This window comes from Pinus tabuliformis, chromosome Q (assembly GCF_031772625.1).
Source record: "Pinus tabuliformis cultivar Carrire ecotype Pingquan chromosome Q, CPIR1, whole genome shotgun sequence".
Classification (NCBI taxonomy): domain Eukaryota; kingdom Viridiplantae; phylum Streptophyta; class Pinopsida; order Pinales; family Pinaceae; genus Pinus; species Pinus tabuliformis.
In genome coordinates, this window is record NC_142296.1 from 1055545155 (window position 1) to 1055570243 (window position 25089).

At 37.1% G+C, this 25089-nt stretch overlaps 1 protein-coding gene and 1 long non-coding RNA gene across 2 annotated transcripts; one reads left to right on the plus strand and one right to left on the minus strand.

Moving 5' to 3' along the window:
- The first annotated feature begins 13211 nt into the window (after positions 1-13211).
- Positions 13212-16651, plus strand: LOC149223130 (uncharacterized). Its single transcript, XM_089387794.1, has 6 exons — positions 13212-13508; positions 13674-13745; positions 13863-15284; positions 15540-15776; positions 15882-16450; positions 16546-16651. Exons 1-6 carry the CDS (start codon positions 13212-13214, stop codon positions 16649-16651), a joined length of 2703 nt encoding a protein of 900 aa, XP_089243920.1.
- A 2924-nt stretch (positions 16652-19575) lies between these two features.
- Positions 19576-20622, minus strand: LOC149223131 (uncharacterized). Its single transcript, XR_016248945.1, has 3 exons — positions 20042-20622; positions 19817-19918; positions 19576-19713 (listed from the first exon to the last, which is right to left on the minus strand). It is a non-coding gene; the product is annotated as an uncharacterized LOC149223131 (long non-coding RNA).
- Between the last annotated feature and the right edge of the window lie 4467 nt (positions 20623-25089).

Consider the following 25089-nt stretch of genomic DNA (forward strand, 5'->3'; position numbering starts at 1 on the left):
ATACCTGGAGACATGGCAACACTCATGGTAAGCAATCTATCAGTTGAAAACCAAAATGAACATGAGAACTGACTTGTATCATACCTGGGTGAATGATCATGAAGGTTGTGCAATTTCCGCCGAGAGGTCAGGAGACCGACTGCCAAGACTACACAAGGCATAGTATGGGCTACTGGGAGACTAGATGACTATTGGAACTACGTAATACACAATCCAGTCTAGCTGTTGACTACTAGGATTGTGCTATGCGCAATTCCAGCTAGGAAGGACTGCTAGCCCAGGGACATATTTGCGTTATTTCTTGGGACAAGCAGCCACTGTCCTTCGAAAATGCGCAAAATAGACCTGGAGGCTAGTGATGGTTAGGAATGCACAAATCTGGATAGGAAGGTGAGCCTTCCTTTTCCAGATTGTGTAATGTAGCCTTGGTGAAGGTAGATCCCGGGCCAAGGTTGGCCCGACTTGCCAACAGGCAAATGAAAGCAAGTAAGTCAGTGAATGCATGGCGACACTAATCGATAGCAAAAGTGATTAAAAATGCATGAAAAACATGAATGAAAGATTCAACGAACAGATCAACATGCATGTATGTGAGGCAGTTCATCAATTGGGTGAACATCCGTGCAAAACAGTTTCATGCATGCGACAACAATGAGATAGCAACGAAAATTTAAACATAGTTAGGAAAAGCTACTATACATGTAAACGACAACAAGTGTTCAAAGAAATCAATAAAATAGTGCCCCCACAAGAGAAAACACAAAAAGAGACAAAAATGCAGCATAAGGCATGGGAAGTGGGCTTACCACAAAACAACTGAGTTGAATGTGCCAACTGCTCCTATATGTGATGTGAGATGTCAGAGCTGAAAGGTTGATGTGAGAAATGAGCTCTACAGTGTCTGGTTGATGAATTTTGAGAACATCGAGGTCGTGATGCGCATGCCACAAGTCTAAGGGAAGTGACACTTAGTGGGAGGTTTCTAAATTGCTCCTTGCATGTAACCTCCAACTGCTAAACATAGATCCCTGAAACAAGGGATGCCTTTGCATGTTTCCTTGTGAGAAGAAGCCCATGCATGCAAGTATATTTTCCTTAGTCCTAGAGGGAATCACTCAACTTAGCTGCACATGCAAGAGACTACTTGATTGTTGGAGAAAAATGTGCATTTCTAGCTGGGAGTTGGGCTGGCTGCCCAGGAGATTTACACAATTTCTGGGCAGAGCAGATGACTGCTACCTAGATTTGCACAAATCCTTGGCTGAACAACCTGTTGGTGGGAAAATCTTCACAAATCTTGCTGGTAGGGTTGGCTGGCAGGATTACACAATCCTGGAACAGGATGTCAGAGAGGATTGTGCAATTCTTGGAGGGAAGGCTAGTTTCCCTCTAGAAATGCGCAATTTTCAAAGGGAAGTTGCTCATCCTGCAGCTGGACCAAGTTCGGGTGAGTAGCTTGTGAGGAGAATGGATCAACTGTGATTGACAGGGTGCCTTTGTGCGAGGAAAAGACTAAATCTTGAGTACTTGATGAAACAAGACAAAGTGTTGTGCAAGGTTGGTAGGGAGGCTCCAAAACAGGCTAAGGCAAAATTTTGGAGGGTGGTTGTAGCCGCTACAATAGGTCACTACACTACGTAGTGTCCTCTCAAGAAGAAGGACAAGGATGAGAAACATGATCCAGAGGTTGCAACCGCAAGGATCAAGGAGGAGGAGTTTTCCATGATTTCCCAGATACCTCCAGGGGAGAGGTGGGGTGATATAGTATTGTAGTTCAAAAGAACTGCAGATGGGTAGGTTCCATTGAGGAGTCCACCTCATGGATAAATACCTTGCTACGGGAGCCCATATCAGAAGTAGCAGGATGGACCAGTGTCATTTGGTGCAGCGGAATGCTAGAGTGAAAGTTTCAGTGGCTAGGATCACCAGAGTTTGAGCATCGCAGAGAAAAGTTGTTAGCAGTGCAGTTGGCACATTACATAATTAGTAGAAACACAAAGACTTCAGAGGGTCAACACAGAGACTAGCAACAGTCAGAACTCCAACAATAGATGCATCACACTAAACACCTTCGGTTCATTATTTTGGATGTTTTTCTGTTGCAACAATAGCAGAGTTGCAGTGTAGATGCAGTTGGCAGCAACATGTAGAGTTAGAAGTAGCACAAATGTAACATTTGCACAGTGGTTGGTGGGTAGTGATGTTATACGTCAACAACATAGAGGGAGATGTTACAGAGTCAAGGTGATGCTTCAGCAGGTTGCATTACTAGAGCACATTCCTCGCTAAGAGAGAGTGTTTATTTCTCGTAGCATCGGATGTGCTCTAAGACTTAGAGGCTAGGACACATGTATTCCAAAATACCCATACATAATTTTGGGAAATTCCACTTGGAGGTATTCTTATTAAAATAATTAATTATCTTTAATGAATTCCTAAGTCTAAACTTAGGAAATTAAAATAATTAAAGGGTATTAGTAAAACTGGGTGTGAATCTCCTAAAAGAAGATGAAGATCGAGTCAATAGGATATGAACCATTGATTAGAATTTTATCTGGGTTGTTTATTATTCAATGAGAAGATTATAAGAAGAAATTCGATGAGAATTTGGAACACACATCGAGTGAGAGATTAGAGATCAATTGTCTCAAGAGAGCAGTGTAGTAGTTGTCAGAGAGTTCATCGAGGAGATTTCTTGCAGTGAGGGGCAGGGATAGTTTTCCGGTTGGAGAGTTTCTTGATTCGAGAAACATTACAGAGGAGGTAGAGAGAGATCCAGAAGAGGCAACGTAGAGCCATGCTAGGCAGAGTAGAGCCACGTTGAGGCAGTGTAAATCCTATGAGGAGATCTAAATTTTGTTGGAGAGTTGAGTTCTAGAGAGAGAAGTCGGGGTGTGAGACCAGAAGGACAGAGAGTCGAAGTTCCAGAGGAAAATCGACCAACAAGAATGGTGATGTTGAGCCTAGTAGCTATGACGATGAACTGTGTAGGCTGACAATCAGGCAATGTAGAGGCAGTGTGCGGCTTTCCATCTAGAGCCTGGATCAGTATTGAATCTCCAGTGATAGTGTGAGGTATTTCTCACTAATTTCTCTACCAGTCAGATTCTTTGTATAGGATAGCCAGTAAGGCATCCAAAGATTGTATTCAGAAACTACTACATAATAATACAAACCCTTAACTACTGCACCGGTTTTCCTGCATTTGGTTTTTCCGAGGACATTTTTCCAAAAACAACGGTGTCAATTGTGTGTGTGGTTATTTCTTCTTGCTCATTTCTTGTTTCTGGATATAATTTAATTAGTGAAGACTGCATTCGTATTTACTTTTCTATTTACACTGTAACACAATAAATAACTTGCATGAATTAACAAGTAGGAGAAGTAATATCAGTTTGCTGCAGTAGGGATTTCGGTCTCCAGATTTTCATAGACTAGATTTGATCAGTTTACCTTGCAGCTTGTGGGAGCCAATTTGAAGATGAGATTGGGTGATCAATTTGTCTTGATCGGAGCAAATCTTGTAGTGACGTGATTAGGTACCTTATATTTGATTGGAGGGTAGTGTGTTGGCTACCCAAAGTAGCCCTAGAGCAGCAAACAAGAAGGACATTGTTGGTGCGTGATTGGTTGAATATTGGAGCCTTATGAGTAGTTCTTTGATGGACGAAAGAGGCTACTAGAAGGTAGATTGAATCTTGGGTATTGGCTAGCCTAGAGAGCAGTTTGATGAGCCCATGTACATGCAGCAGAAGTGACTTGCAACATTATTAGGTGGAACCCCTCTTGGAGTCTCGATGTGTAGTGGCCTTGATGAACTAAGGCACTACTAGTGAGTAGTACAGGAGCGAAGGACCAATACAAAAAGACACGACATAAAATTTGCCCAAGGAAGTTTTTCATTGTATCATGTATACCATAGAATGTTCTATCATTCATATTTGGTTTAATATAACTAAGATTGGTGATTGTACAATTTTGTTAAAAACCGTGTATATTTGTGCATATGTGATTTACTACTTTATATTTTCGCTGTGCAAAGTAGTTTATGGATGAGATTCTTGGTTTGGTAGCGTCAGTGATTTTAAGACTCTAACCTAGACCCAAAGTCATGGAAATCCAACATAAAGCACCCAAAACCGCTCATTATGTTGTGGAACATTGTAATATTGGAGTAACTAAAGACTTGTTTAATGCTTCACTTCCTTCTTGGAAAAATGATTGGTTGCTTGATTCAAGAGCAACTTGCCACATGACTTTTAGAAGAGTTTTTTTGAAGAATTTACTAACAATGTTGATGGAGCAGTATACTTTGCAGATAAGTCAAAACTCAAGCCATCAGGGCTTGGCACAATCAAGCTCAAACTGCCTGGCCTTCCAGACTTTCTTCTGCATGATGTTTTATATCTCTCGGAGCTGAGGAGAAACTTGTTGTCTTTGGTCCACATCAACCAACAAGGACACTCCATTCATATGTTTGATGGAAAGGTTGAGGTCAGAAAAACATAAGATCACTCACTTGTCATGACGGGGATAGAAAAAGAAAGACTTCTAAAAATGCAAGGTACCTATGCTCATGCACAAAAATTCTCATATAGTTCTCATTATGATGAAGGTACATTTCCATCAAGTCTTTTATGGAATACTATATTTGGACACTTGAATTATGAAAACCTCCGTATGTTGAAGAAAAGGGTGTTACCGGTTTGTCTAAAATTCCTAGGAAACTTAAGCAATGTGATGCTTGTATCTTAGGAAAGCACAACAAACATTATTTTCATGATTCACATTCCTAAACACATAGGAAACTTGAACTTATTCATTCATACTTATTTTCCACAATGCTTGTTCCTTTTGCAAATGGAAATAAATATATGATGACATTTATTGATGACTACACCAGAATGTGTCGGGTTTATTTATTCAAGAACAAATATGATGCTTTTCAAACATTCAAGAACTTTCATGCATAGATTTAAAATGATGCACAATCTCATATTGGATCTATTCGCACTACACTTCAAATGAATTTGAAAACTATCTTCACCAGCATGGGATCAAACATCAAGCAACTGTGCCTTATAATCCCCAACAGAATGGAGTAGCTGAAAGAATGAACAGGACAATCTTAAGTATGGTATGTTCCATGATGTTTCTCAAGAATGTAAAATGATGTTTTAGGCTAATGCAGTTCTATGTGATATGTATATAAAGAATAGTTGTCCATATAATTTTATTAGAAACAAGAATCCTTACGAAATGTGGTATGGCCACATTCCTTCAGTAAAGCATCTCAGGGTCTTTGGTTCCACCTATTATGCCTTGATACCTAAGGAACAAAGAAACAAACTTGGTTCAAGGAGTCGTATGTGTATCTTATTGGGGTATTCAAATACCTCCAAAGCATACCATCTCTATGATGAATTTAATAAGAAGTTTTTAGTGTCTAGAGATGTGATTCTTCTTGAATCTTCCAAGGCTGACAATGTTGTTGAGCAGCAGTTTGATCCCTTGGATAGATTTAGACATGGAAAGTCTTTTCAAGAATTTGATAATGAGATTCCACATCTTGAAGGGGGGATTCCTATACTAGATCAATTTGTGGAATCTTCTTCTGAAGAACTCTATCCCTCACATGAAGCTCCATCCACTAATAACACTTTGAGTGATGTGATTGTCATAATTGGGAGACTCAATCTTGATTCATCCCCAACTTAGTCAACTGAGCAGCTTGGGCCATCTCAGAAAGGTCCTCCAAAATGGCTGACAAAGACACTTGAAAGTGCTCATCCTGATGAGGTTGGAAAGACAAGAACAAGAAATTCAACCATGCAAAATGGAGGTGATGTAGACTATTCTAATTCTCCTATTGATATGGACATTTCTTATGACTATGAAGTAAATTTGTCTTCAGATTTTGAACCAACTTCCTTTAAAGAAGTTTCTTCTCATGATGAATGGAAAGAAGTGATGCAAAATGAGCATGATGCCTTGATAAAGAATGACACTTGGGAGCTGGTTGATCCTCCATTGGGAACAAGAGCAATAGGCTGCAAGTGGGCCTATAAGAACAAGTATAAAGTTCATGACTCACTTGACAAGCACAAAGCTAGTATTTTGGCAAAAGGTTTTGTATAAAATAAAGGGGTTGACTAAGAGGAGACGTTTTCACCCACAGCAAAATAGGCTACCATCCATATACTATTTGCCTTAACAACTCAGAACGGTTGGAAAGTCCATCAAATGGATGTTAAAACTACTTTCTTGAATGGAGATCTGAAAGAGAATGTTTTTATGTCCTAGCCAGAAGGATTTGTTGTGAAGGGTCATGAATATAAAGTATGCAAGCTTGTAAAATCATTGTATGGCCTCAAGCAAGCACCATAAGCCCAGTATGAGAAGTTAATTGAGCATCTTCTGAAACTCAAATTCAAAAATTATGATCTTGATGATGCAACTTTGTTTGTCAAGAAATTTGGCAAAACAATTGTATACCTTATAGTGTATGTAGTTGATCTTTTGATGACCAGGAATAATGAGAGCTATGTTGCATCCATAAAGAAGGAATTGAGGAAAGGTTTTGAAGTGAAAGACTTGGGGTATGTTCAATACTATCTCGATATTGATGTAACTCAACTTCCGAAATTTATATTTCCTTATCAGAAGAAGTACATTGGAGATCTGTTGGACAAGTTTGGCATGGATGAGTGTAATCCTTTGACTACTCCAGTGGAACAAAACTTAAAGCTCACATCCACTGAAGGAAAATAATTTGAGGATGCAACAAAGTATAGACAGCTTGTAGGAAGTCCCAACTACATGACTACTACTAGACCAAACATTTCATTTTTTGTTGGAATCCTCTCCAGATTTATGCAAAAGCCTTGCGAGAGACATTGGTCTACTTTGAAAAGTGTTCTAAAGTACTTGAAGGGAAATCAAGACTTTGGACTTAAGTATACACATGTCGGTGACTTTAGCTTCATTGGATACTCTGATTCAAACTTCTATGGAGATAAATAAAATGAGGTATCTACTTTAGGTGATACTATGAGTCTTGTATCATGAACTCTCTCTTGGAGGTCATGCAAATAATCAGTTCCAGCAGATTCCACAACCAAGGCAGAATATGTGGCAGCAACTGAAGCAACAAAGGAAATTGTGTAGTTTAAGAAAATTCTGGAAGATTTGTAGGTGAAACAAGTGCATTAAACTCCACTCGTGATTGAGAACACTTTTTCAATAAAGTTGGCCAAGAACCCAAAGTTCTGTGATCGAACGAAGCACATAAATACAAAATATCATCTCATTCGACATCATGTTCAAGCCAAGACAATCCATCTACACTATTGTTCAACAAATGAGCATATTGCAGACATCTTCACAAAAGTTCTTTTAAAAGAAAAGTTTGAAAGATTCAAAATGATGTCTGGACTCACCAACATCCCTTCAAATTAAGGGGGTGAATGTTGGTACCTAATCATTGGGATTGGGCGAATATGTGTAAATAGTGTACATATGAAGAGGCACTAGGAGATGAAGCCCAAGTGTCTCTCCCTCCATGTCTATATCTAAAATCATCCTTAATGCATAAACAAAAGTCTCAGTTTGAGGAGTTAGCTAAGAATTTTTCAATTATCAAATAAGTAAATTATCTAATTTTGTGAGAAATTATTGTACTATATAATAGATGGAAATTTTGCTTTTTAAAAATTTTAATTTATTTAAAAAAAACAAATCATCATTATTTCAAAAATTTTAATAATTAATGTTTTTATATATTATTTATTGAAAATTTATAAAATTTATCTTTTTATAAATATTTTTTTTTTTTTCTAATAAATTTTTTGTGATATTTTTTTTTTTTATAAAAATTCTAGAAAAAATTAAACAAATTATTATTCTATAGAAATTTTGTAGAAAATGTTGTTTCATAGAGAGATTTTATAGAAATTATTATTCTATGAAATTTGTTAAAAATTATTGTTATATATAGAAATTCTCTAGAAAAATTATAGAAAATAATATTTTATAGAAATTTTATATTTTATAGGAAACATTGTTTCATAAAAAATTATATAAACTATTCTTTTACAAAAAAATCGTTGAAAATTATTGTTCATGGAAATTGATGTTTTTATTTTAAAATGTTTAATTCGCTTTCAAAAAATATTAAATTTTCAAAGGTTAAATAAGTTACATATATCCTCACCTAAAAAATAGGTTATCCACTTTTTAAAAAGTTTAAATAAATTAGATATACCGTCACCTAAAAATTAAGTTATCCATTTTAATTATTGTTTTATGAAGATTTGATTATTTCATGAAAATGGTTAATTTTGAATTTAATTTTTTTGACTTGTTTGAAAAAATAATAAATATTCAAAATTTCAAAACAAATAGGCTAATTAATTATATCTTACTTTGTGCAATAAAATAAAATAGTTCATTTTTTTAATTTTTGCTTTTAATTCACTTTTGAAGTGAAAATTTATTATTATTGAATTAAAAGTGTATTGTCAAAAGACCTTCTAGAAATACATTGGATAGATGGTTTTTGTGTGGACACTCCATCAATTGTTAAGGGTAAATAATTGATTAAATTATAAAATTTATGTAGTTTGGTCTTCTAACGTTCTATCATTATAATTGATTAACTGAGGACTTTTGAGTAGTTCATTTTAAATATTCTAACATTTATAACTAATTAAAATATATATAAATTTTACTTTTGAGTAATTAGCTTTGAATAGTCTAACATTTATAGTTGGCTTTTCACTTTTGAGAAAGGACAAACAATCGATGGAATGATCGAAATGATCGGCAATGATTAAATGAGTAATGGTTTCATAAAAAAATTATATAAACTATTCGTTTACAAAAAAATTGTTGAAAATTATTGTTCATGGAAATTGATGTTTTTATTTTAAAATGTTTAATTCGCTTTAAAAAATATTAAATTTTCAAAGGTTAAATAAGTTACATATATCCTCACCTAAAAAAATAGGTTATCCACTTTTTAAAAAGTAATTTCCAATATGTAATGGTTCATAACTGATTCAGAAAAAATAACTTATGAGATGGTGACGTAACTTTTATCATTTAACGGATTCAGTAACTTCTGGGATGGTGACTTAACTTTTATCATTAAAAAAACACTTCGTGGAAACTCGTTGGATGAAATAATAATAATTTTCCAATGACGGATGATTGGTGATGTCACAACTCCGTCTTCTTCTCACACAGATCCCCTTTTTCCATTTATAAAGAGCTGCCTTGCTTCTCACAAAAACCATACGCACTGCATTTCTGCTCCCTCTTGCGGAAACACTCTTTCGGTTTTGATTTTGCTTTTCCGAAGTTGTTGCTGCTCCTCATTGTCGATCATTTCGGGATGATCGACAATCCCTGGTAGCATTCAAGAATCCATTTCTCCTTCGATCGGCAATCTCTCCTTTCTCCGCTCACTCCTCCTGCCACACAATGCGTTCCACGGTCATATACCGCCTCAATTGGGACGGCTCATTCGTTTGAGGGAGCTCCAGTTGGCAGATAATGACTTGGAAGGAAATATCCCAAGTCAACTTGGCAGTTGCAGAAATTTGAGTATCCTGATGCTCTCCAACAACAATCTCACGGGCAGTATCCCCCAAGAGTTGCGTTCCCTCACAAATCTGCAACAACTCCACGTGGAAGACAACGAGCTCACAGGTACCATTCCCTCTTTCTTGGGAAACCTTTCCTCCTTGATTCTTTTGCGTTTTGATCAGAATAGTTTCACCGGTGCCATTCCAAGTCAACTCAGCGGCTGCAGAAATTTGGTTCACTTGGGGCTCTACTACAATGCTCTGACTGGAAATATCCCCGAGGAGTTGGGTTCGCTCCCACATGTGCAACAACTTTACTTGGGAGGGAACAGCCTCATAGGTACCATTCCCTCTTCCTTCGGTAATCTTTCTACCTTGACTGACTTGGGTATTGAAATGAACTATCTCGTCGATCCCATTCCGCCACAGTTGGGTTTACTCTCCCGTTTGCAATCGCTCGACCTTCGTCAAAATGCATTTTCAGCCACCATTCCCCTTGTGTTTTCCAATCTATCCACTTTGACTTACTTAGATATGGCAACCAACGATCTCAAGGGTAGCATTCCACAAGAATTCGGGCTGCTCATCAACTTACAAATGCTTATGCTATATGAAAATAATTTGGTAGGATCCATTCCTGCATCTTTTTCAAAATTGCATAATTTGAGTATGTAATGACTCGGTAATTGTTATTTCGGATAATTACTATGGTAAAACATTATGAGTAATAATTTGTTTTACTGAAGACATTATGAGTTTAAAATAAATATAAGAAATTATTTTTGCACATGTGTATGAATGAAATGTTGAAATGCTGGCAAACCTCCAAAGGGAGGATTTCCTATTAAAAGGAAAGAATCAGTTATGCAACTGAAAAAGGAACTGCCTCTGACCCAAGGAAAAGGTCCTGGGGAGGAAAACCCTGGGCTGTTGATGAACAGGCAGGGAAAAGTTTCCAAGAAAAAGAAAGAAAAAAAAAAGGCAGATTTCCTAAGAAAGGTTAAGTCTGATTGTGATCAGATAACCAGCACAGTGGTGCATTAGTCTTGTGGAGGCTGCAGGCCTGCAAGATAGCTCGGGGGGAGATTTCCAGTGTAGTGGATCTCATGGTTGGGCGGTTAAGAGCTATATTGTAACAGGTGGGAGCTGAGTAACAAGTCACAGTAGCAGACTATCAGGTATGTACCTTTAACTGTTAATTTGGAAGAAGAGGTAAAGCCAGCATAGCTACAGTAGTATAGTACTCCCGATAAATAGATTATGTAAACCAGAGTGAATGTCGGTGTTTCATTTATTATATAAGGAAAGAGCTAGGTAGTGCAGGTGAATGAATTCACTGTATTAGTAGGAAATAATTGATATAATTATGAATGTCAGTTTCCCTGTACAATTTCAAGAAAATTACAGTTTACGCTTATTTGGAGTCTGTAAATAAACTGGACATTAACATATAGAATTTAGAGACTGTAAATAATATAGTCATTAACATACAGAGTATGGAGACCGTAAATAACCTAGCCATTAATGTACAGAAACTTGAATAGTAAGTATATGTCAACTGCTGCTGAATAAATAAAAGACATAACTGTGCACGATATTACATACACCCGGCCGTAGGAAACAGGTAAACATTCTTGATAGAAATGATTAAATAACCTAGCCGACAACAAGCTTACTTTACCCTTAAACCCTGGGCGTGTAAACATGCGGCAAGCAGAGTCGTTCAGGAGCAGAATGACAATAGCAATGTATTTAAAGCGGCCGTGGCCGAAAGGTATCAAACATCACAGTGGTGCATATGTATATATATAAGGAAAAACTCAGAGCCGAAGTCCAAAAGCAAAAGGAGTTCCACATATAAACCCTTCGCAACTTATACCGCGAATAAACTACAAAATCAGCCACCAAGGATCTTAGTTAATGGCCGCGAGCCAATAAATACAACTAACAACAATGGAATAAGAATCGAAACACAAAGCTGGTATCGCATACAATTAACTGTAGATTCACAATGCTAATCTTTAAATATGCGGCGGAACAGGGATGCTTGCTCCCATTAATCCAGGAGCAAGGCAAAACCCTGAGACCGCGGTACAGAGTATGGACATAAAACTATAGAATGCACGGGTACGTTTAATAAACATAATACAGATAATAAGTGGATCTGAAACCATGAAATGCCAGAACAACCAAATAGACAATTTCCAAATATATAAATTCCATTACTGTGAAGAGGCCGTAAGGCAGGCCTTCTGTTAACAAATAACAACTGTATTAAGAACAGTTAAAATGAAGCGGTTGAATAACTAAATACCAAAGTACTGTTTATAAACGAGAAAAGGGTTTATTTAACTCTGTACAATTGAATAAAAGCCAAGAACAATTAGTAACCCTCATGAGGGCCGAAGCCGTATAACAGAGAGCATTTTCACATGGAAAATCATGGTTACAGTACAGGAATGGAAGCCGCCTGTAGGCCATACCCTGATGTGGGTAGGGTGAATAGACCTGAGAAGCAATAGCGCGAGTATGAGCCTAAACTCGGCCAGATGAATCTGTTATTGATGCAATACAATGAAACCCTAAGGCAAATCGATCAATGCATACTTACCTGGTATTAAGCGGTGTGACCATGAGTCCTTTGGACGAGGCATACGCTGGAACCAACCCCTGCACCGGATATTCTGAAGACCGTGGCGCTGAGGCCAAACCCCTGCGCAAGTTATATGAGGGAGCATCGAACAAGTAAATAATATATAAGATAATTTGCAGAAACACCAAAACATGATTAACCATTAACAAAACTTGAAAGGTTGCCATGATGAATTACCCATACCTGCACAAGGGATTAGTTGCAGTAACAGAGCTCTGTCGGAGGTAAAGCGGATGTATGGATGAAATGAGCCATAAACCGAAGAACCCGGCAAGTTATATTGTCAACCAAAACCTAGAAGCGATCCACACCGTTCAGCCTGAATGATTGATCATGACCGTTCGTTTAAGCGGGAGTATGGCTCGTAGACCGAAGGCCAACTTGCCTGTATGGTCACATGCGTTCACGTGGTCTACAGCCACCTGGCCACAGGGCAGTGAGCTGTAAGCTCCTCCGCTTACCAAGTGGCGTTAGATTAATGCGCATCATCCAACTCTCAGTACAGTTAATGAGAGCGCAGTGTCGGACGTGTAATCCCCACGGATCATATGAATGTGCAAGGTCATCCAACCAAATATATATATGTATATAAACGTACCAAGATGATCATACTTTATATTGTAAACGTGCCAAGGTGATCACACAAGTAAATTCGAATGAGCATGTTTAAAGCCATGGTTAATGATTATTCACTTTACAACTATGTGTTATGTCATATCTACACCACAATCCTAAACTCAAGATAGTGGTCGTTAATATGTGATTAATATTTTTTTTTAGTTGTGTTTGGTATAATGAAAGGGATCGTGACAATGTGGTATCAGAGCCAAGTTTCCAAACTGTGGCCTTTGGGACAGCGGGGACTAAATGAAAAGTTACACAGTAACAAGTAATTAATTGTCCTTCTTGTGTACTATCAGGAGTGACAAGTAAAGACAGTTACCTGTTAACAGCAAAAGAGAATGGAAGAGATGCCGGGAGCTGGTGGCGGCCCTCCGGGAAATGAAGGAGTGTGGGTGCAGCTTGGTGCTGAGACTCGAAGTACCAATCAAGCAATCTTGCAAACTGTTCAGGAGCTGAAGGGAGAGATGGCGCGCCTGCGGGAGGACAATGCCCGCTTAACTGTAGAACAAGAAAGGATATTAAAGAGTTTGTCTGATAAACAAAACCCACCTTTGGCCAGCCCTAGTGCAGAGCAGCAACGGGGCATGGAGGAACGGGATTATGCACCTGGGCTTTCTGAGGAGCAGGAAGATCATTCGGATAATGTACAAGAACAACAAATCTTCAAGAAGCAGAAAGTGGAATTACAGGGAGAATTCCGAAAAATCAAACCTCCACTCTTTGATGGAGAACAGGAAGAAGCAGCAGAAGCCTGGTTGATTAATATTAATAAATACTTCCAACTTTATGAATATGACCAAAATCTGAAGGCACGGCTGGCTATCTTCCAGCTGCAAGGCAAGGCCACCTTATGGTGGGAAGAAATCAAGATCGTGAAGGGAGTAAGTGAGCAGAGTATAACCTGGGAGAAATTCCAGAAATATTTTAAGGAAAGGTACTTAACTGAGCGTTTTTACGATGAGAAAGCGCGAGAATTCCATGATTTACGTTTAGGACAGCAGTCCATGGATGAATTTATAAATCGTTTCACCTCACTGCTCCGTTACGTGCCCTACATTAAAGAGGAGAAAGCTAAGGTACAGAGGTTTGTGAGTAGTCTACCGGCCTACATAAGGGAACGGATTGAATTTGACAATCCCCGAACTATGGATGAGGCAATTCGGAAGGCTAGAATTTGCTACCAACAGAACAAACAAAAAGGAGAAGTTCCAAACAGAAAATGGAATGAAAGGAAAGGTAGCAGAATTGTTGGAAGCAGCAAAGGAAGCCGCAGAGATGGTGGTAAAGGAACTGGAAAAGGGCAATTTAACAGAAACACAAGCAAGAGTACTTTCCGGCCTAAGCCAAGTGAGAGCAGAATTAGCGAACCTCCTGCTAAATCAGAAGGTGAAGGGAACAGACCTTCAGTTCAGTGCTGGATATGTGAAGGACCACATTATGCTAGGAATTGTCCGCAGCGTAAAAGAACTGAACAAATATCACAAGTTCATGAAGCTTCAACTGTCGGGGATGTGGCGCGCAGCGTACCAAGGATCAATGCAGCATTAGAAGACCGACAGGCGGAATACCAACCTTCCATGGTAGAATTCGAAGGTAAGATTTCTCACCTTCCTGTAGCTGTACTTATTGATCCAGGAGCTACTTTAAGTTATGTTAGTCCGAAAGTAGTGGAACATTGCAAGCTACCATCAGAAAAGTTCAAAAACCCATGGTTGGTCCAATTAGCTACAGGAGCTAAAAGAAGGGTTGTAGCTAAAGTTAATAACTGTTCTTTCACCCTAGCCGGACAGCCTGTAACAGCAGACTTGAATGTACTTCCGTTAGGCTCCTACGACATTCTTATTGGCATGGATTGGTTGGAAAAGCACTGGTCATTGGTAAATTGTAAAACCAAGACCATATACTATAAGGATGATTTGGGGCAGCAACAAGAATTGCAGGGAATTAAACATCCGGTTCAGATACGACCCATCACTGCAACTCAGCTAGCTAAATGCATTCGGAAGAAATGTCAGGTCTATGCTATACAAGTAGGTTATGCGAATCAGAAGAGCAAGATGGCTGCGATAGATGACATTCTTGTGGTACAGGAATTTACAGATGTCTTTCCGGAAGAGGTACCGGGGTTGCCTCCAAGAAGGGACATAGACTTCACCATAGAACTGATACCGGGGGCGGCACCAGTATCGCGAGCTCCATATCGGATGAGCACACCAGAGCTAACCGAATTAAAAATGCAGCTTCAGGAGTTGCTGGACAAACAGTACATTAGACCCAGTGTGTCACCCTGGGGAGCACCAGTATTGTTCGTAAAAAAGAAGGACGGAACTCTGCGCATGTGCATAGACTATCGGCAGCTGAATAAGCTTACGGTCAAAAACAAGTACCCTTTGCCCAGAATAGATGAACTCTTTGACCAAGTGAAAGGGGCAAAGCTGTTTTCCAAAATTGACCTGCGATCTGGTTACCATCAGATCAGAATTAAGGATGAGGACATTGCCAAAACTGCTTTTAGGACACGCTACGGGCACTACGAATTTGTAGTGCTACCTTTTGGGCTGACCAATGCACCTGCTACATTCATGTGCATGATGAATAGCGTGTTTCACAAATTTCTGGACAAGTTTGTATTGATATTCATTGACGACATATTGATATACTCTCGTTCCCAACAGGAACATGAGGAGCATCTTAGATTGGTATTGCAAACACTCCGGGAACACCAGTTATATGCTAAGTTTAGCAAATGTGATTTCTTCAAGGAAGAAATCCAGTACTTGGGCCACGTGATTACGAAGGAAGGAATTGCGGTCGACCCTGAGAAAATAAAATCTATTATGGAGTGGCCTATACCTAAGGATGTTGCTGATATCAGATCTTTTATGGGGTTAGCGGGTTATTACCGGAGATTTGTAGAAGGTTTTTCTAGAATAGCCTATCCTATCACCTCCTTACAAAAGAAAGGAAAAATATTCAATTGGACAGCAGATTGTCAACAGAGTTTTGACCGTTTAAAGCACCTTCTCACCACTGCCCCTATACTGAGAATTGCTGATCCTAATAAGGACTACGTGGTGTGCACCGACGCAAGCAAGGAGGGCGTGGGAGGAGTACTCATGCAGGAAGGAAAGGTTATAGCATATGAATCCAGGAAACTAAAAGAACATGAGCAAAGATACTCTGCGTATGATTTAGAGTTAACTGCTGTAATTCACGCACTAAAGATGTGGCGACATTATCTTCTTGGAAAGAAGTTTCTGTTGTTAACTGATCATCACAGTTTGACGCATTATTTCAGCCAACCTACCTTGAATGCAAGGCAAGGTCGTTGGGCAGATTTTCTAAGCGGATTTGACTTTGAAATAAAGCATTTAAAAGGCAAGGAAAATCGAGTGGCAGATGCCTTAAGCCGAAAGGTTCACTGTTTATGTGAACTATCAGCCAGTAAGTGGCGAAGTACGTTAGTTGACCAGATAAAAACAGCAGCCAATGACGATTCTGAATATCAGCACCTAAAACAGCTGGTTCAACAATCTGATAATGAAAAGTTACAGCAAGGGTACACATTGGACAATGTTGGGATGTTGTACTTTAATAAAAGGATGTATGTGCCCGATTCAAGTGACCTTAAGAAGCTGATTTTAGACGAGTTTCATATCAGTCATTACACTGGTCATCCAGGATACCAAAAGATGGTTACAGCACTAAAGAAGGAATATTTCTGGCCAAGAATGAAAAAGCAAGTAGTGGAATACCTGGCAAGATGTCTGGAATGCCAGCAAATTAAGGCTGAACATCAACATCCAGCAGGACTGTTGCAGCCTCTGCCTATTCCGGAATGGAAATGGGAGACCATTTCCATGGACTTTATAACCGGGCTGCCACGAACGAAGAAGGGCAACGATTCGATTATGGTCGTGGTTGATAAATTGAGTAAAGCAGCACATTTCATACCAGTGCAGTCTACTTACAAGGCAGTACAAATTGCACATCTCTTTATGCAACACGTGTTCCGCTTGCATGGAATGCCGAAGGTAATTATATCAGACCGGGATGTGAAATTCACATCCACCTTTTGGAGAACTTTGTTTGCCGAGTTAGGAACTCAATTGAATTTCAGCACGGCATATCACCCACAGACTGATGGTCAAACCGAGCGAGTCAATCAGGTGTTAGAGGACATGCTGCGAGCAAATGTAATGTTAAAGCCGGGACAGTGGGAGGAGTATTTGCATCTGGTTGAATTCGCCTACAATAATGGGTATCATACTTCAACTCAGTTAAGCCCCTTTGAGGTTTTATATGGGCGAAAGTGCCACACACCCTCAAGTTGGAGTGGACTGGAGGATAAGTTGAGTTTAGGTCCGGAAATGTTGAAGGATATGGAAAATATGGTAAAAAGAGTGCGAGCAAATTTAAAGGCTGCTCAAGACAGGCAGAAAAGCTTTGCAGATAGGAAAAGAAGGTTTGCAGAGTACAATATTGGCGACCATGTGTTTGTAAGGATTCAAACCCGAAGGAGTACCTTACAATGGAGTGGTTGCGCCAAGCTGGCTCCTAGATATTTTGGACCGTTTCAGATTTTAGCTAGGGTGGGGCCAGTGGCCTACCAACTAGCTTTACCCAGTCACATTAGGATTCACAATGTGTTTCATGTTTCTGTTCTAAAGAAATATGTATATGATCCAAAACATGTTATTCAGTGGCAAGATGTGCGGGTAAGAACCAATACAGTTGTTCAATTATGCAGCATTATTCAATGGAGATTGATTATGTGCTGGTTGTTTGCAGGTCGAACCGGAAGGCGAGGTTCTGGTCGAACCGCAGAGCATTCTCGACCGGAGAGAAGTGCGGCTGCGGAAACGGGTTATTACCCAAATTAAAGTGCTGTGGCAGCACTACGGTCCTGAGGAGGCTACATGGGAAGATGAGGAACCTTTTAAAAAGGCCTACCCGAATTTATTTAATGAGAAAGGACATCGGGACGATGTCCAATCCCAGGGGGGGAAGATGTAATGACTCGGTAATTGTTATTTCGGATAATTACTATGGTAAAACATTATGAGTAATAATTTGTTTTACTGAAGACATTATGAGTTTAAAATAAATATAAGAAATTATTTTTGCACATGTGTATGAATGAAATGTTGAAATGCTGGCAAACCTCCAAAGGGAGGATTTCCTATTAAAAGGAAAGAATCAGTTATGCAACTGAAAAAGGAACTGCCTCTGACCCAAGGAAAAGGTCCTGGGGAGGAAAACCCTGGGCTGTTGATGAACAGGCAGGGAAAAGTTTCCAAGAAAAAGAAAGAAAAAAAAAAGGCAGATTTCCTAAGAAAGGTTAAGTCTGATTGTGATCAGATAACCAGCACAGTGGTGCATTAGTCTTGTGGAGGCTGCAGGCCTGCAAGATAGCTCGGGGGGAGATTTCCAGTGTAGTGGATCTCATGGTTGGGCGGTTAAGAGCTATATTGTAACAGGTGGGAGCTGAGTAACAAGTCACAGTAGCAGACTATCAGGTATGTACCTTTAACTGTTAATTTGGAAGAAGAGGTAAAGCCAGCATAGCTACAGTAGTATAGTACTCCCGATAAATAGATTATGTAAACCAGAGTGAATGTCGGTGTTTCATTTATTATATAAGGAAAGAGCTAGGTAGTGCAGGTGAATGAATTCACTGTATTAGTAGGAAATAATTGATATAATTATGAATGTCAGTTTCCCTGTACAATTTCAAGAAAATTACAGTTTACGCTTATTTGGAGTCTGTAAATAAACTGGACATTAACATATAGAATTTAGAGACTGTAAATAATATAGTCATTAACATACAGAGTATGGAGACCGTAAATAACCTAGCCATTAATGTACAGAAACTTGAATAGTAAGTATATGTCAACTGCTGCTGAATAAATAAAAGACATAACTGTGCACGATATTACATACACCCGGCCGTAGGAAACAGGTAAACATTCTTGATAGAAATGATTAAATAACCTAGCCGACAACAAGCTTACTTTACCCTTAAACCCTGGGCGTGTAAACATGCGGCAAGCAGAGTCGTTCAGGAGCAGAATGACAATAGCAATGTATTTAAAGCGGCCGTGGCCGAAAGGTATCAAACATCACAGTGGTGCATATGTATATATATAAGGAAAAACTCAGAGCCGAAGTCCAAAAGCAAAAGGAGTTCCACATATAAACCCTTCGCAACTTATACCGCGAATAAACTACAAAATCAGCCACCAAGGATCTTAGTTAATGGCCGCGAGCCAATAAATACAACTAACAACAATGGAATAAGAATCGAAACACAAAGCTGGTATCGCATACAATTAACTGTAGATTCACAATGCTAATCTTTAAATATGCGGCGGAACAGGGATGCTTGCTCCCATTAATCCAGGAGCAAGGCAAAACCCTGAGACCGCGGTACAGAGTATGGACATAAAACTATAGAATGCACGGGTACGTTTAATAAACATAATACAGATAATAAGTGGATCTGAAACCATGAAATGCCAGAACAACCAAATAGACAATTTCCAAATATATAAATTCCATTACTGTGAAGAGGCCGTAAGGCAGGCCTTCTGTTAACAAATAACAACTGTATTAAGAACAGTTAAAATGAAGCGGTTGAATAACTAAATACCAAAGTACTGTTTATAAACGAGAAAAGGGTTTATTTAACTCTGTACAATTGAATAAAAGCCAAGAACAATTAGTAACCCTCATGAGGGCCGAAGCCGTATAACAGAGAGCATTTTCACATGGAAAATCATGGTTACAGTACAGGAATGGAAGCCGCCTGTAGGCCATACCCTGATGTGGGTAGGGTGAATAGACCTGAGAAGCAATAGCGCGAGTATGAGCCTAAACTCGGCCAGATGAATCTGTTATTGATGCAATACAATGAAACCCTAAGGCAAATCGATCAATGCATACTTACCTGGTATTAAGCGGTGTGACCATGAGTCCTTTGGACGAGGCATACGCTGGAACCAACCCCTGCACCGGATATTCTGAAGACCGTGGCGCTGAGGCCAAACCCCTGCGCAAGTTATATGAGGGAGCATCGAACAAGTAAATAATATATAAGATAATTTGCAGAAACACCAAAACATGATTAACCATTAACAAAACTTGAAAGGTTGCCATGATGAATTACCCATACCTGCACAAGGGATTAGTTGCAGTAACAGAGCTCTGTCGGAGGTAAAGCGGATGTATGGATGAAATGAGCCATAAACCGAAGAACCCGGCAAGTTATATTGTCAACCAAAACCTAGAAGCGATCCACACCGTTCAGCCTGAATGATTGATCATGACCGTTCGTTTAAGCGGGAGTATGGCTCGTAGACCGAAGGCCAACTTGCCTGTATGGTCACATGCGTTCACGTGGTCTACAGCCACCTGGCCACAGGGCAGTGAGCTGTAAGCTCCTCCGCTTACCAAGTGGCGTTAGATTAATGCGCATCATCCAACTCTCAGTACAGTTAATGAGAGCGCAGTGTCGGACGTGTAATCCCCACGGATCATATGAATGTGCAAGGTCATCCAACCAAATATATATATGTATATAAACGTACCAAGATGATCATACTTTATATTGTAAACGTGCCAAGGTGATCACACAAGTAAATTCGAATGAGCATGTTTAAAGCCATGGTTAATGATTATTCACTTTACAACTATGTGTTATGTCATATCTACACCACAATCCTAAACTCAAGATAGTGGTCGTTAATATGTGATTAATATTTTTTTTTAGTTGTGTTTGGTATAATGAAAGGGATCGTGACAGAGTATGCTTTATTTGTGGGGAAATCAATTTAGTGGAAATATTCCAGATTCTGTTGGAAATTGTTCCAAAATCATAGGGCTAGATTTAAGTTATAACAATTTGAGTGGGAGTGTCCCTATAGAGTTAGGTAAGTTATCCCTCTTGGAAAAATTATACTTGCACTCTAATCAACTTGATAGTGGAAACACTACAAACATACTCTTTCTTGTATTTCTTACCAATTGCTCTCACCTATAGTCACTAAAATTGCATAACAATAAACTAGGTGGTGTTTTGCCCCTTGACATAGGAAGACTTTCTACCAATTTGTCTCACTTGTCATTATCAAACAATGACATACAAGGAAACATCCCTCTACATATAGGCAATCTTAGTAGCCTATCCTTTCTAAATTTAAGTGAAAATCTTTTAAATGGTACCGTTCTACATATAGGAAAGCTTGAAAAAATAGAAAGATTGTGTTTAGGTAACAACAGATAGAAGGAAACATCCGTGAAGACTTTGAAAGTTTACAAAACCTTGGTCTCTTGGACATTAGTGGAAATTTTCTCTCTGGAAATATTCCAAATTCCCTTGCACCCCTTAAACAACTAAGAAGACTACATCTTCATCATAACAATTTATCCGGAACCATACCTTCCAACTTACTAGATTGTACAAATTTGGAATTGCTCGATTTGTCTCACAATAGGCTCAGAGGAAGTATACCACATGAAATTGCAAAACTTTCTCATCTCCAATTCTATTTGAATTTGTCATGGAATTTATTAGAAGGTTCCTTACCCATGGAGATTGGTAAAATTACAATGGCCCAACCTATAGACATTTCCGTCAATCAACTAATCGGGACAATTCCCCTTGCAATTGGAGGTTGTAGTGATCTACAATTATTGAACTTATCTCAAAATGCCATCCAAGGGCCTATTCCAGACTCACTTGGAAATTTACAGGGTCTTGCAAACCTAGATCAAATACCATTCGAATGTAATTTTTATTTTTATTTTATATATAATTGAAAGTGATGAATGATAAATGACAATATTACTCTTTAAATATGTAATTTATTTGATTTAAAATATTTAACTATAATAAAAAATAATTTAAACATTGAATTCTCATTTTAAATATGATATTTTTGTTTTTAAATAAATCAAATTACTAATCACCCTTAGAACTAAGGTTAAACTTTATTATATAATTCTTATCTATAAATTATGTTGAAAAATATGCAAAATAATATTACAAAGCTATGATTTATTATATAGTTGAATAATTTCTCCCCTTTCAATTATATTATAGGAAAGTTATTTGCAATTTTTTTATTCCCATACATTATTGCACAATTTTTTAGGAAATGTCACGCCCTTTCAAGGCTTCTTGTCTTCGTGTGTATATATTCAACTTCTCATAGTAAAGGATTCTCATCGATAATTTGCTTCCCATTATAATGGTTCTTATATGCTATGGGAACTTAAATTTATTATTTATTAAATATTGTACTAATCATAAATTTTAAGAATTTTAATTATATTTAAATTTATTTAAAATTTGTTGTTTTTATTATTGAAATTGGAAAAAAAGAGTTGAAAGTAATCTCAAGTATTCATTAAAGAATATATACATCTATGGAATTTAATAAATATTGTAAATATTTTATATTTCTATAATTATTTAATATAATGTGCTCTTCATAATAATATAAAATGAGTGATACTTAATAATGTTTTAAGATTGGAGTTTATCTATAAATTGTAATTTTCTTTAAAATTTCCACAACTCATATTTGTAGAATTATTTTAATTTAATGATATGACAAGTATATATCTCTTAGTTTTCACCCTTACTAAATTTAATAGTTGAGTAATGATTTTGTAACTTACACTTCCTATTATCAAGGACAAATAATTAAGTAAAAAATAAAATTCATATAAATTTTGGGCAAATGGTTTTGAAAAGTCTAACATTTTTAGTTGGCATTCCTTTTATCATAAGATAGACATAATTAATTAAAATATAAAATTCATATAATTTTTCTTCTCAACTTGATAGAAATTTCCATAATTTTCTTCTCAACTTTGAGAGGATATTTGTAAATAATTATTTTACAATGTAGTTGATAATTGATGGAAACATTGCTTTTAAAATTTTTGACTCATTTGAAAAAAATCAAATCATTAGAATTTCAAAAAGGTTAAATAAATTACATATATCTTCACCTAAAAAATAAGTTATCCACTTTTTAAAAAGGTTAAATAAATTAGATATACCTTCACCTAAAAAATAGGTTATCCATTTTAATTATTGTTTTATGGAAATTTGATTGTTTCAAGAAAATGGTTAATTTTGAATTTAAATTTTTTGACTCGTTTGAAAAAAATAATAAATATTCAAAATTTTAAAGCAAATAGGTAAATTGAATATAACTTACTTTGTGCAATAAAATAAAATAAAATAGTTCATTTTTAATTTTTGCTTTTAATTCAGTTTTGAAATGAAAATTTATTGTTATTGAATTAAAGAGTGTATTGTCAAAAGACCTTCTAAAAATACATTGGATAGGTGGGTTTTGTGTGGATACTCCATCAATTGTTAAGGGTAAATAATTGATTAAATTGTAAAATTTGACAGGACATTTGAGTAGTTCGTTTTGAATACTCTAACATTTATAATTAATTAAAAATATATATAATTTTTACTTTTGAATGGTCTAACATTTATAATTAATTAAAATATATATAATGTTTTTTTCTAGAGATATTGATAATTTTTTTCTCAGTTTATGAGGATTTTTGTAAAAAATATTTATGTGAAATATTGATATTTTTTTCTTTATGAGGATTTTCGTAAGAAATAATTAGGTGGGATATTGATATTTTTGTAAAAAATATTGAGATTTTGACATAGTTTTATAAAAAATATTGAGGTTTGGAATTTGCTGAACATTTTCACTTGTGGGAAAGGACAAACAAGCGATGGAATGATCGGAAATGATTAAATTATCGAAAATCATCGAATACGTAAATTTTAAACTAATTTCAAATAATTAATAGTTGATAACGGATTCAGTAGTAAAAAGAACTTCTGAGATGGTGACTTAACTTTTATCATTAAAAAAAACACTTCGTTGAAACTAGTTGGATTCATCCCATCTCATGAAATAATTAAAAAAAAAACTTCCTGGAAACTAGTTGGATTCATCCCATCTCATGAAATAATAATAATATTCAATGAGGGATGATTGGTGATGTCCAAAACTTAAAAATGTTTCAAAGTTTGAATTTGTCTTGCACATAAAACTCTAAGAGATTATTCTGCACTTGTCAAAATAATATTATTGCTAGTGAGTGGAGCAATTGTTTTTATGTGTTTTCTATTTTTAAGATTACTTCGGAAAGGGAATATGTCTATGTAAAACTTTGATTTCTAAAATTTTATTTTGCAAAAGCTAGAGCACAAAAGGATCTTGTATCAAGAGCTTTAGATAACAACTAATGGATTTGTTGAGGCAAACTTGTTGGGAGCAGGGAATTTTGGTTCAGTCTATAAAGGGACTCTCACAGATGGCACCGTTGTTGCTGTGAAAGTTTTCCATTTGTAAATTAGCATGGTTGAAAATGGTATTATAGTAATATGTAATGTCTTGCAAAAGCTTTCACATTGAAATCTGGTGAAGATCATAACCTCGTGTTCTAACCCTGATTTCAAAGCATTTTTGTTTGAATTTATGTCTAATGGAAGCTTGGAGGAGCTTTTGTATCCTAATAAAGATGATAAAAATGGTGAATATGTGTGTTAGATGAGACTAACAACACTATTGAACATTGCAATAGATGTGGCCCATGCATTCGAATATCTTCATCATTATTCTATTGGGCAAGTAGTGCATTGTGATTTAAACCCCAACAATGTGCTTCTAGATCAAAACATGTCAGGGCATGTAGCTGATTTTGGTATTGCAAGATTGATCAATGAAGTTGCTACCAAGCCAGTTACTTGAACACTTGCTTTAAAAGGCACTATGGGCTATTATGCACCAGGTATGTCATTTTAGAATGCTAGATTTGTACTTGTATTTTCTCATCAACGATTTTGTATGGATTGGTTGAGTAAAATTTGATGAAGGTTATCTTTAATGCAAAGTGTGGATTAGTTGAGTCAATGTCTACCAACTAAAGCTATGGCATTTTGTTATTGGAAATACTTACAAGGAAAGTGCAAGGAAACGACCAACTAGTGACATGTTTTCTCGAGACCTAGACATTCACAAGTTGGTGAACCTAGCCTTTCTAAATAGAGTGAAGGAGGTAATTGACCACCAAATTTTAAACGAGGTGGATGGAGATGAATTTGAGAAAATTAGCTCATACAAATGCCTACTTTCTTTGCTACAAGTTGGTTTGATTTGTTCAAAAGATTCA

Coding starts and splice junctions, on each gene's coding strand:
- LOC149223130 (XM_089387794.1), top strand. CDS start 13,212: ATGCCGGGAGCTGGTGGCGGCCCTCCGGGAAATGAAGGAGTGTGGGTG. Junction 13,509..13,673: donor AGGAAGATCATTCGGATAAT/GTACAAGAACAA, acceptor CAAAATCTGAAG/GCACGGCTGGCTATCTTCCA. Junction 13,746..13,862: donor AAATCAAGATCGTGAAGGGA/GTAAGTGAGCAG, acceptor CGTTTAGGACAG/CAGTCCATGGATGAATTTAT.